The 13328-nt window shown below is 35.2% G+C and overlaps 1 protein-coding gene across 1 annotated transcript in view; it reads left to right on the top strand.

Annotated features, from left to right (window-relative positions):
* The window catches only part of LOC117326925 (pyrokinin-1 receptor-like), an 80541-nt gene extending 70220 nt beyond the window's left edge, over positions 1–10321 (top strand). Inside the window, exon 4 of the mRNA XM_033883730.1 lies at positions 9396–10321. Coding sequence (XP_033739621.1) covers positions 9396–9973 — 578 coding nt within the window. The 3' untranslated portion in view covers positions 9974–10321. The remainder of the gene's footprint in view (positions 1–9395) is intronic.
* The last annotated feature ends 3007 nt before the right edge of the window (positions 10322–13328 follow it).

Raw genomic sequence — 13328 nt, 5'->3', positions numbered from 1 at the left:
TCTTGTTGTGACAGTTGTGTATTGTTGTAGAGTTTGTATTGTTGTAGTTGGTTGTTGTGACAGTTGTGTATTGTTGTAAGTTGTGATTGTGTAAGAGTTGTGTATTGTTGTGGAGTTGTGTATTGTTGTGAGAGTTGTGTATTGGTTTGTTGAGAGTTGTGTATTGTTGTGAAGTTGTTATTTGTGCGTACAGTTGTTGTGTATTGTTGTGACAGTTGTGTGTATTGTTGTGAAGTTGTGTATTGTTGTGAAGTGTGTATGTGTTGTGTATTTGAGAGTTGTGTATTGTTGTGAGAGTTTGTTAATGTATGTTGTGATTTTGTATGTTTGTGAGTGTGTTGTGAGTTGTGTGTATGTTGTAGAGTTGGTGTATTGTTGTGAGAGTTTGTGTATTGTTGTGAGAGTTGTGTATTGTTGTGTAGAGTTGTGTTTGTAGTTGTATTGTTGTGACAGTTGTGTATTGTTGTGACAGTTGTGTATTGTTGTGACAGTTGTGTATTGTTGTGACAGTTGTGTATTGTTGTGACAGTTTTAGTGTGATTGTTGTGGAGAGTGTTGTTGGGTTGTGGGGTTTGTGACAGTTGTGTATTGTTGTTGGGTTGATGGTTGGTGAAGTTTGAGTTGGTGTATGTTTGTTTAGAGTGTGTATTGTTGGTGACCAGTTGTCTTGTTGGTGGGTTGAGGGTTTGTTGTGAGAGTTGTGTATTGTTGTGACGAGTTGGTTGTATTGTTGTGAAGTGTGTTGTTGTGAGGTGTGTTTTTTGAGTGTTGTGTTGTTGTGAAGTTTGTTGTATTGTGCTGTATTGTGTGTTGTATTTGTGGTGTTGTGTACTTGTTGTGACAGTTGTGTATTGTGTGACAGTTTGTGTATGTTTTGTGACAGATGTTGTGTATTGTTGTATGTGTGAGTTGTGTATTGTTGTGAGAGTTGTGTATTGTTGTGACAGTTGTTGTACGTTTTGTGTTGTATTGTTGTGACGTGTGTATGTGTTGTTGAGAGGTGTTGTGGTTGTTGTTGTGAAGTTGTGTATTGTTGTGGGTTGTGTATTGTTGTGACAGTTGTGTATTGTTGTGAGAGCTGTGTATTGTTGTGAGAGTTGTGAGAGTTTTGTGTTGTTGTAAGAGTTGTGTATTGTTGTGACAGTTGTGTGTTGTTGTGTATTGTTGTGACAGTTGTGTATTGTTGTGACAGTTGTGTTGTTGTGACAGTTGTGTATTGTTTGTGAAGTTGTGTGTTGGAGTTGTTGTTTGAAGGTTGTGTATTGTTGTGAGAGTTGTGATGTTGTGAGTGTGTTGTGAGAGTTGTGTTTGTTGTGGTGTTTTGTTGTGAAGTTGTGTATTGTTGTGAGTTGTGTATTGTTGTGAGAGTTGTGTATTTGTATTGTGGTTGTGAAGTGTGAGTTGTGATTGTTGTGTATTGTTGTGACAGTTGTGTATTGTTGTGTATTGTTGTGTATTGTTGTGACAGTTGTGTATTGTTGTGTATTGTTGTGTATTGTTGTGACAGTTGTGTATTGTTGTGTATTGTTGTGACAGTTGTGTATTGTTGTGACAGTTGTGTATTGTTGTGACAGTTTGTAGTTGTGGGTTGGTGAAGTTGTTTGTGGAGAGTTGTGTATTGTTGTGTAGTGAGGTGATTGTGTATTGTTGTGACAGTTGTGTATTGTGTGAAGTTGTGTATTGTTGTGAAGTTGGTGTGTGTATTTGTGAGGTTGTATGTTTGACGTTGTGTGTAGTTGTTGTGAGTTGTGTATTGTTGTGGAAGTTTGTATTGTTGTGCAGTAGTTTGTTGTAGTTTGTTTGTTTGACAGTTGTGTTTATTGTTTGTGAAGTTGGTTGTTTGTTTGTAGTTGTATGTTGGACAGTTGTGTATTGTTGTGAGAGTTTGGTATTGTTGTGAGTGTTTGTTTGAAGTGTGTTGTTGTGACGGTTGTGTATTGTTGTGAAGGTTGTTGTACTTGTTGTGGAGTTGTCTTGTTGTGAGTTGTGTATTTGATTGTGTATTGTTGTGACAGTTGTTTGTATGTTGTTGTGAGAGTTGTGTATTGTTGTACTTAGTTGTGTATGTTGTGAAGTTGTTTGTTGTGAAGTTGTTGTCGTTTGTGTTGAAGTTGTGTATTGTTGTGACAGTTGTGTATGTGTTAAGTTGTGGTATTGTTTGCCGTTGTTTGTTGTGACAGTTGTGGTGATGTGTATGTACGTTGTGTATTGTGGGAGTTGTGTATTGTTTGTGAGTTGTGTTTGTTGTGTTGTAGACGTTGTGTGTATTGTTTGGCGTTTGTGTTTGTTGTGAGGTTGTGTTGTTGTGACAGTTGTGATGGTTTGTTTGTTGTAAGAGTTGTGTTTGTTGTGACAGTTGTGTTTGTTGTGTGTGTATGTGACAGTTGTGTGTTGTTGTGTATGTGTGACAGTGTTTGTTGTGAAGTTGTATTGTTGTGATGTTGTTGTAAGTGTTGTGTTTGTGTATGTTGTGCAGTTTGTTGTTAGAGTTGTGTATTTTAGTTGTGCAGTTGTGTTTATTGTTTTGTTGTGACAGTTGTGTTTGTTGTGAGAGTTGTTGTTGTGTCAGAGTTTGTGTATGTTTTGTGTTGTTGTAGAGTTGTGTATTGTTGTGACGTTGTGTGTTGTGTTGTTAGTGTATTGTTGTAATTGTTGTGAGTGTGTTTGATGGTATTGTTGTGATTGTGTGTTGTGTTGGCTTGTGTGTGTGAGTTTGTTGTGAAGTTGTGTAGATTGTTGTAGCTTGTTGTAGAGTTGTTGTTATGTTGTGACAGTTGTTTTGTTTATGTGTTGTTGTGACAGTTGTGTGTTGTTGTGAGACTGTTGTGTTGTTGTGATAGTTGTGAGAGTTGTGTTGGGTGTTGTGAAGCAGTTTGTAATTTGTTTGTGAAGTGTTTTCTTGTATTGTTCGTGAAGTTTGTTGTGATTGTTGTGTAGAGTGTGTTATGGTTGTGTGTATTGTTGTGATTTGGTTAATTGTTTGTGAGAAGTTGTAGTTTTGAGTGTGTTGTTGTGAGAGTTGTGTATATGTTGTGAAGTTGGTGTATTTTTTTTGTATTGTTGTGACAGTTGTGTATTGTTGTGGAGCTGTGACTTGTTGTGGTTGTGATGTTGTGTGTAAGAGTTGTGTATGTTGTTGCTTGTGTATTTTGTGAGTGTGTGTTGTGACAGTTGTGTATGTTGACGTTGTATTGTTTGTTGTGAAAGTGGTTTGTTGTGAAGTTGTGTTTGTTGTGAGGTTGTGTTATTGTTGTGTAAAGTTGTGTATGTTGTGTATTGTTGTGACAGTTGTGTGTTGTATTGTTTGTTGTGAGAGTTTGTAAGTTGTTGTGTGTAGAGTTGTGTATTGTTGTTGTATTGATTTTGTGTATTGTTGTGACAGTGTGATTGTTGTTATGTTTGTTTGTTGACAGTTGGTGTATTGTTGTGAAGTTGTGTATTGTTGTGAGTTTTTTGTAGAGTTATGTGTATTGTTGTGACAGTTGTTATTGTTTAATTGTGTATTTGTTGTTGGACGTTGTGTTTGTTTGTGTTTGTGTTGTGTGGTTGTGGTTAGTTTAGTGTGATTAGTTGTCGTTGTGTTGTGTGAAGTTGTGTATGTTTACGTGTTTGTCTGAAGTGTGTGTTGTTGTGACAGTTGTGTATTTTGTGAGAGTTGTGTATTGTTGTGCAGTTGTGTTGTTGTGAGCGTGTGTGTATTGTTGTTGCGTTTATTGTTGTGTGTGATTGTGTTTGTTGTGATGCAGTTGTGTTTGTTGATGAGTTGTGTGATTGTTGTTGTGACGTTGTGTTTGTTGTAGACGTTGTGTGTTGTTGTGAGAGTTGGTGTTTTTTGTGAGAGTTGTGTTGAAGTTGTGTATTGTTGTGACAGTTGTGTATTGTTGTGAGCAGTTGTGTTGTGTTGTAATGGTTGTGAAGTTGTGTTTGAGTGTTGTTGTGTATTGTTGTGACAGTTGTGTGTTGTTGTGAGAGTTGTGTATTGTTGTGAGAGTTGTGATGAAGTTGGTGTTTTGTGGAAGTTGTGGTATTGTTGTGAATTGAATTGTGTTAGTGTGTATTGTTGTGACAGTTGTGTATGTTGTGACAGTTGTGTAGAGTTGTATTAGTTGTATTGATTGTAGAGTGGTCTGTATGTTGTGACAGTGTGTTGTTGGCAAGTTGTGTGTTGTTGTGAGAGTTGTGTATTGTTGATTGTTGGACAGTTGTGTTGTTGTTGGGTTGTGAAGTTGTTATTGTTGTTGTAAGTTGTGTATTGTTGTGACGTTGTGTATTGTTGTGAGAGTGGTTGTTGTGTAGCTTGTGTGAGAGTTTGTTTTTGTTGTAAGTTGTGTATGCGGTTGTGTATTGTTGTGACAGTTGTGATTGTTGTGAGAGTTGTATGTTGTTGAAGTTGTTGTACATTGTTGTGAGTGGGTTTGTTGTGACGTTGTGTATTGTTGTGAGAGCTGTGATTGTTGTGAGAATTGTGTATTGTTGTGAGAGTTGTGTATTGTTGTGAAGTTGTTGTATTGTTGTGAGGTTTGGTGTATTGTTGTGAGAGTTGTTTGTTGTAGAGTTGTTGTTGTTGAGAGTTGTTATGTTGTGACAGTTGTGTTTGTTTGTTGTGACGTTTGTGTTTGTTGTGAGAGTTGTGTATTTGTTTGTATTTGTTTGTTGAAGTTGTGTATTGTTGTGACAGTTGTGTATTGTTGTGAAGTTGTGTATTGTTGGAAGTTGTGTATGTTTGTTGTGTGACAGTTTGTGTATTGTTGTGACAGTTGTGTATTGTTGTGAGTTGTGTATTGTTGTGTAATGTTGTGACAGTTGTGTATTGTTGTGAGAGTTGTGTATTGTTGTGACAGTTGTGTATTGTTGTGTGTTGTTGTGACAGTTGTGTATTGTTGTGAGAGTTGTGTATTGTTGTGAGAGTTGTGTATTGTTGTGAGGGTTGTGTATTGTTGTGAGAGTTGTGTATTGTTGTGAGGGTTGTGTATTGTTGTGACAGTTGTGTATTGTTGTGAGAGTTGTGTATTGTTGTGACAGTTGTGTATTGTTGTGACAGTTGTGTATTGTTGTGAGAGTTGTGTATTGTTGTGTATTGTTGTGACAGTTGTGTATTGTTGTGAGAGTTGTGTATTGTTGTGAGGGTTGTGTATTGTTGTGAGAGTTGTGTATTGTTGTGACAGTTGTGTATTGTTGTGACAGTTGTGTATTGTTGTGTATTGTTGTGACAGTTGTGTATTGTTGTGTATTGTTGTGACAGTTGTGTATTGTTGTGAGAGTTGTGTATTGTTGTGATAGTTGTGTATTGTTGTGACAGTTGTGTATTGTTGAGAGAGTTGTGTATTATTGTGTCAGTTGTGTATTGTTGTGTATTGTTGTGACAGTTGTATATTGTTGTGACAGTTGTGTATTGTTGTAAGAGTTGTGTATTGTTGTGACAGTTGTGTATTGTTGTGAGAGTTGTGTATTGTTGTGAAGGTTGTGTATTGTTGTGTATTGTTGTGTATTGTTGTGAGAGTTGTGTATTGTTGTGAGAGTTGTGTATTGTTGTGAGAGTTGTGTATTGTTGTGAGAGTTGTGTATTGTTGTAAGAGTTGTGTATTGTTTGTGACAGTTGTGTATTGTTGTAAGAGTTGTGTATTGTTGTGACAGTTGTGTATTGTTGTGAGAGTTGTGTATTGTTGTGACAGTTGTGTATTGTTGTGAGAGTTGTGTATTGTTGTGTATTGTTGTGAGAGTTGTGTATTGTTGTGAGAGTTCTGTATTGTTATGAGAGTTGTGTATTGTTGTGAGAGTTGTGTATTGTTGTGTATTGTTGTGACAGTTGTATATTGTTGTGACAGTTGTGTATTGTTGTGACAGTTGTGTATTGTTGTGACAGTTGTGTATTGTTGTGACAGTTGTGTATTGTTGTAAGAGTTGTGTATTGTTGTGACAGTTGTGTATTGTTGTAAGAGTTGTGTATTGTTGTGACAGTTGTGTATTATTTTGTATTGATGTGAGAGTTGTGTATTGTTGTGAGAGTTGTGTATTGTTGTGAGAGTTGTGTATTGTTGTGAGAGTTGTATATTGTTGTGACAGTTGTGTATTGTTGTGACAGTTGTGTATTGTTGTGACAGTTGTGTATTGTTGTGACAGTTGTGTATTGTTGTGACAGTTGTATATTGTTGTGTATTGTTGTGAGAGTTGTGTATTGTTGTGAGAGTTGTGTATTGTTGTGAGAGTTGTGTATTGTTGTGAGAGTTGTGTATTGTTGTGAGAGTTGTGTATTGTTGTGACAGTTGTGTATTGTTGTGACAGTTGTGTATTGTTGTAAGAGTTGTGTATTGTTGTGAGAGTTGTGTATTGTTGTGACAGTTGTGTATTGTTGTAAGAGTTGTGTATTGTTGTGACAGTTGTAAGAGTTGTGTATTGTTGTAAGAGTTGTATATTGTTGTGAGAGTTGTGTATTGTTGTGACAGTTGTGTATCGTTGTAAGAGTTGTGTATTGTTGTGACAGTTGTGTATTGTTGTGACAGTTGTGTATTGTTGTAAGAGTTGTGTATTGTTGTGACTGTTGTAAGAGTTGTGTATTGTTGTAAGAGTTGTGTATTGTTGTGAGAGTTGTGTATTGTTGTGAGAGTTGTGTATTGTTGTGACAGTTGTATATTGTTGTGACAGTTGTGTATTGTTGTGACAGTTGTGTATTGTTGTGACAGTTGTGTATTGTTGTGACAGTTGTGTATTGTTGTGAGAGTTGTGTATTGTTGTGAGAGTTGTATATTGTTGTGACAGTTGTGTATTGTTGTAAGAGTTGTGTATTGTTGTGACAGTTGTAAGAGTTGTGTATTGTTGTGACAGTTGTGTATTGTTGTTAGAGTTGTGTATTGTTGTGACAGTTGTGTATTGTTGTGAGAGTTGTGTATTGTTGTGTATTGTTGTGTATTGTTGTGACAGTTGTATATTGTTGTGACAGTTGTGTATTGTTGTGACAGTTGTGTATTGTTGTGACAGTTGTGTATTGTTGTGACAGTTGTGTATTGTTGTGTATTGTTGTGACAGTTGTGTATTGTTGTGACAGTTGTGTATTGTTGTGACAGTTGTGTATTGTTGTAACAGTTGTGTATTGTTGTAAGAGTTGTGTATTGTTGTGACAGTTGTGTATTGTTGTAAGAGTTGTGTATTGTTGTAAGAGTTGTGTATTGTTGTGAGAGTTGTGTATTGTTGTGAGAGTTGTGTATTGTTGTGACAGTTGTGTATTGTTGTGACAGTTGTGTATTGTTGTGACAGTTGTGTATTGTTGTGACAGTTGTGTATTGTTGTGACAGTTGTGTATTGTGTATTGTTGTGACAGTTGTATATTGTTGTGTATTGTTGTGAGAGTTGTGTATTGTTGTGAGAGTTGTGTATTGTTGTGTATTGTTGTGACAGTTGTGTATTGTTGTGTATTGTTGTGTATTGTTGTGACAGTTGTGTATTGTTGTGAGAGTTGTGTATTGTTGTGACAGTTGTGTATTGTTGTGTATTGTTGTGAGAGTTGTGTATTGTTGTGTATTGTTGTGAGAGTTGTGTATTGCTGTAAGAGTTGTGTATTGTTGTGTATTGTTGTGTATTGTTGTGACAGTTGTATATTGTTGTGACAGTTGTATATTGTTGTGACAGTTGTGTATTGTTGTGAGAGTTGTGTATTGTTGTGAGAGTTGTGTATTGTTGTGTATTGTTGTGAGAGTTGTGTATTGTTGTGAGAGTTGTGAGAGTTGTGTATTGTTGTGACAGTTGTGTATTGTTGTGTATTGTTGTGTATTGTTGTGAGAGTTGTGTATTGTTGTGACAGTTGTGTATTGTTGTGACAGTTGTGAGAGTTGTGTATTGTTGTGACAGTTGTGACAGTTGTGTATTGTTGTGAGAGTTGTGTATTGTTGTGTATTGTTGTGACAGTTGTGTATTGTTGTGAGAGTTGTGTATTGTTGTGAGAGTTGGTGTATTGTTGTGTATTGTTGTGACAGTTGTGACAGTTGTGTATTGTTGTGACAGTTGTGTATTGTTGTGAGAGTTGTGTGTTGTTGTGAGAGTTGTGTATTGTTGTGACAGTTGTGTATTATTGTGACAGTTGTGTATTGTTGTGACAGTTGTGTATTGTTGTGAGAGTTGTGTATTGTTGTGAGAGTTGTGTATTGTTGTGAGAGTTTGTGTTGTGTATTGTTGTGACAGTTGTGTATTGTTGTGAGAGTTGTGTATTGTTGTGAGAGTTGTGTATTGTTGTGAGAGTTGTGTATTGTTGTGTATTGTTGTGAGAGTTGTGTGTTGTTGTGAGAGTTGTGTATTGTTGTGAGAGTTGTGTATTGTTGTGAGAGTTGTGTATTGTTGTGAGAGTTGTGTATTGTTGTGACAGTTGTGTATTGTTGTGACAGTTGTGTATTGTTGTGAGAGTTGCGTGTTGTTGAGATGGCTTTGTATTTTTGTGTATTGTTGTATATTGTTGTTCGTGTTGTGAGAGCTGTGTATTCTTAAATGACTTCATGTTCACACTTGCCTATCTTCTCTTGCAATCTTGTTACATTGCAATATGACCAAGATAAAGAGATTTTTTCCAACAGTAAACGCCTTTGGGGACATTAATGCCCAAACTTCCCTTCCTTTAACGAGTATCGTAGATATAAAGATTCGTCAAAGTCTGGCCGAAATGGATTTTCAGCTCTTGTCGGTATTATTACCGAACAATCACGTGAGGATTTGATCAGTGATACATACATAATCAATACATAATAGGTATATTAGACAAATCATCCTCCGTCACAGAAATCCATTTGCGATTTTTCTTCTAAAAACAATCCCTTTATTTAATACGTTTGTGTCATAATGGAAAGGGAATGCAGTCGATTAGTTACTTTGTTGTCCCTTTGGATATATGCTGTACCTTGACTTAGCGTCCAGATATTGCTGTAAGTTAAGTAAGTAAGTGGTTGTTGGGTGGCACAGTTGTAACACACTTGCCTTTCACCTACATTATTGAAGGTGACCGGGGTCCGATTCCCCGATCTAACGTGAAAAGATAAGGGGTCACCTGCCCGACCACGTGGGTTTTCCCCCTGGGTACTCCGTTTTCCTCCCACATTAAGAACCCTCGCGCGTTGCCAACCGGGCCAACAAGCGTGATTAATATAAGTTAATATAACTTGCTTCGCAATTGTTGTAAATAAATAAAATTTACAAAATTTACATTAACAAGTAAGTAAGTGACAGTTATTATTGTTAATACTTTAATCTGTCTATACTGTTTGGTTTCTTAACATTTTGGTATGACTAGTACTCATCATTACTTGTTAAAATAAATTATCAAATATGTATGATTTGCTGTTTTTACTACAATATGCCATTGTAATTTATTGATACCGTTTTAAAGTACATTTTTCTCTTTTTTTTTCTATTTACAGGTGTTCTTTATTTCCTGAGCTCAACCGTCAATCCCATACTCTACAATGTCCTATCTAGGAAATTCAGATATGCGTTTAAACGTACGTTTTGCCGTTGCTGTCTCAATCTTGAAGCGTTCCCAACGTTTTATAAATTAAAAGCAATTTTTATTAATAAAAACGAGCAGCAATCAACGACACCCAGTGGAATGAGATATCTGTTTCCACAGAAACCAATTGTATTGGACACATTCTACCAAAAACACAACAGACGTTTATCAAAAACAGAAAATCCATTGAATCAAGGCTCTACCAAAGATACATTGTTAAAAGTTTCTACCGGATGTGGATCAAGTAGCGGAACGCATGCGCACTCAGACGGTCGTCTACATTGTTTGTGTCGTCACAAAAGCTGTTCAAGTCATCGGACGCGACAGAGTATTGAAAGCCAAATGTTCTGTAAACAATTCAGTAACGCTTCATACCAAGATATAGAGACTCTAAAAAGACTTCAGTGTTTTCGGGACGAATGCCATTTGAAGTCATTTGATTCCGTTCCGGAAGTGACGGAGAAAGATGTGAATGTTAATCTCATATAGTTTATAATATGTACAAAATACTTAAAGCCATTTAAATCACATTGCTCAATATATTGAATGATTTGTAGTTATGTAATCCCAAAGTGTAAAAATTCTTAAATTGCATTGCTTTTTCGCAAATGGTGCGTATGCCAAACTCATAAAATAATATATTGCCAATCTGAGATATCTTAAGTGCATAGGAATTGATTTTATGTTGACGGATGGAAAGTAATGGGTTAGTTTAAACATCAATTCGTACACTGAATGTTGAGGAAGCAGGAATTAGCTATCAAGAAATGTAAAATATCCAATAGTATAATATATTGGTATTCTGTAATATATATTGAATATCATTCATTTATATTTACATTTAAACTGCAGCCCCACTATATAACTTTACCAAGCTCACTTGGAAGTTATGAGTCCATAACTTCCAAATATTAATATAGTGACGTCATAATTGTCACGTCGGCGATAACGAAAGATGGCTGTTGAAAAGGCTGTTCCGTCTTTGACGATAATAATTTGTTCATTCATTGTCGGAGCAAATTTCCTGGATAAAGTCTTTAAAAATTGTTGTCAAATGTAAATATAAGCATTGAACTGCTTTCAGTTGGAAGTTATGGGCTGATGAATGCCAACTGGACAAAGGAAATTTCAACATGAAGCGCTAGCGCGCTTCATTAAATTTGCTTTTGTCCAGTTGGCATTCATCAGCCCATAACTTCCAACAGAAAGCAGTTCAATGCTTAAATATTTACATTTACACTGCAGCCCCACTATATAACTTTACCAAGCTCACTTGGAAGTTATGAGTCCATAACTTCCAAATTTTTATTATGACGTCATGCATATAGTGACGTCATAATTGTCACGTCGGCGATAACGAAAGATGGCTGTTGAAAAGGCTGTTCCGTCTTTGACGATAATAATTTGTTCATTCATCGTCGGAGCAAAATTCCTGGATATAGTCCTTAAAAATCGTCAAATGTAAATATAAGCATTGAACTGCTTTTAGTTGGAAGTTATAAGCTGATGAATGCCAACTGGACAAAGGCAAATTCAACATGAAGCGCTAGCGCGCTTCATTAAATTTGCCTTTGTCCAGTTGGCATTCATCAGCCCATAACTTCCAACTGAAAGCAGTCCAATGCTTAAATATCTCCATGAGATTTATTGTTTAGAACTTGTTGATAAAATGCGATACCCATAACCTTACATCTGTCAACATCATAATGGAATTATGCGCTGTTGCCATTTTTTAAATCTCAATCATCCGTCTGAATTTTTGGTATGATTTGTTTCTATATATTTCCATAAATGTAAATTTTTTAAGATACAAGAATGGCTTGAAGGGAGAGGGGCTTTGAAAAGTACAGTTTGCAAGCACGAATGAGCAAAGTGTTATTTAAGGTTAAAAAGATCAAATGTTTAATTGGGCTGCTGAATTGGGATAATCGTTTTATTGATTTATTGATTTATTAATTTCGAATTATTTAAATCATCATACAAAAGATATATTACATGTGTATAAAAGAACTCTATGAAGCTAAATAAGTGTAAGTGAAATGTCACGGCGTTGCTTATATTATTTTACAAAACTATTATCAAATTAAAAGGAACAGTTAAATTTCAACAATTAACTAATAAAAGAAATACGTTGATGCCAAAGACAATATCAATGTCTATTAAACCTGTAAAGTATATTCAATCAAGTCCCGCTGACGATCTAGGACGTTCGAAATAATCTCTTAAATAGGGACCAACCAACCAATTGTTTCCCCATAGACTTTAGTGTTAACGTTTTGGAGTATTTCATTCAAATTCTTGAATTCAATATGACAATTATGGTTTATAACAAAAGTTTAGGGTTTCATATAACACCTAATCAAAAAAGAAAGTTGGGTCCTTCAGCTCAAATTTTCTCCAGGGTAGCCATTTTGAAAATAGGTGAATTTCGCAGTAAAAATTCTCAAAAATCTTAAATGTTTACCTGTTTATTATTATTACGTGAACCTTTTGGGGAAAAAAATCAATCGGACTTACGAAATTTATATCAACATTTCCTAACCTATCAGGTTACATATCTATTTTCTCATTTCATAACATACTGGCCAATCAGTGGCTGCCAGACATTTTATCCTTGGCTCAACTTTCTATACACAGGGGCTGTTTCAAAAATATATTTTTTCAATTGGTTGGTTGTTCCCTTAAAACCTTTCATGTAAATTGATTTCAACAAATAGTGTATAAAAAGGGAAAATTATTATTATCTTTTATACTTTAGCGACTGTGATCATATAAATACTAACAAGTATTGGAAAGGGACTAGCAAATGGCACTATTTCAAAATATTTTCAAATTGGTAACAAAGACAGAAGTGTTGTACTATTCACATCACAATCTACTGAGCTGAACACTATGAATACTATTTGATCTAATTATGACCAAAAACAACTCATTCATTTCAATGAAATATTTAGCCAGCAATTTGGTTGAATACCTTTTCACATATAACTACATGTACTTTAAACTTGTTGATGTTGTTATATTGTTATTTACGTATCTAACAACTAACAATAACTAGTCGTCTATCGCTAAGTAAGTACGAGACTTAATAAATAATCATCTGTTTAGCTGCGGATAAAACTAAGCACATCAATTGATTAAACATTTGAAAGGTGGACAAGAAATAGTGACATATTTGAAATATGCACAAGGAGTTATGACTCATTGAAAAGTGAATACGTTTGAAATAATAAGGGGTGGCACGTTTGGAAGGAAAAAAAACGTTTAAAGGTCTTTGATATTTCTACAAACATGACTTCTACTCAGTCCTAGATCCAACCAATTGCACATCTCTTAAGTGACGCTTTTCAGCTATGGAAATATGTATATCATGTTTTAAATTAAATTAATCTTAAGTGACGTTGTCGTCTATGGAAATAGGAATATCATGTATTGTGTATGATGTATATTTCGACCATTGGTGATATTGTTAAAATTGTTCAAATATTATATTCTTTCTGTATATGCCATCAATTGAGTCCAGTGCAGTGTACAGACATTTTCAAATCGCCAATTGTGATAATATGCTTTGCTTCAAAAGTGATGAAGTGGCTTTCCAATACGTCCAATCATTATTTTTGCAATATTCAGAAATACTCGATTGTTTTGTATATGTATATTTTGTTTGTGCATGTGATGAGCTATATTAAATATGCATTCACCACATTTTAAAAATGTGCAAAAAATCTCGATTTAAGATCAATATTTGGTATGTTTGTTTCCTATTCCGTTTCCCCTTTAATCGTTTTCACAATTTACTACAAACATCATTTCAATATTTTTTTTCCAATTAACGGAAATATAA

Source organism: Pecten maximus, chromosome 5 (assembly GCF_902652985.1).
Source record: "Pecten maximus chromosome 5, xPecMax1.1, whole genome shotgun sequence".
Lineage (NCBI taxonomy): Eukaryota > Metazoa > Mollusca > Bivalvia > Pectinida > Pectinidae > Pecten > Pecten maximus.
This window is presented reverse-complemented; position numbering and strand designations above follow the sequence as displayed.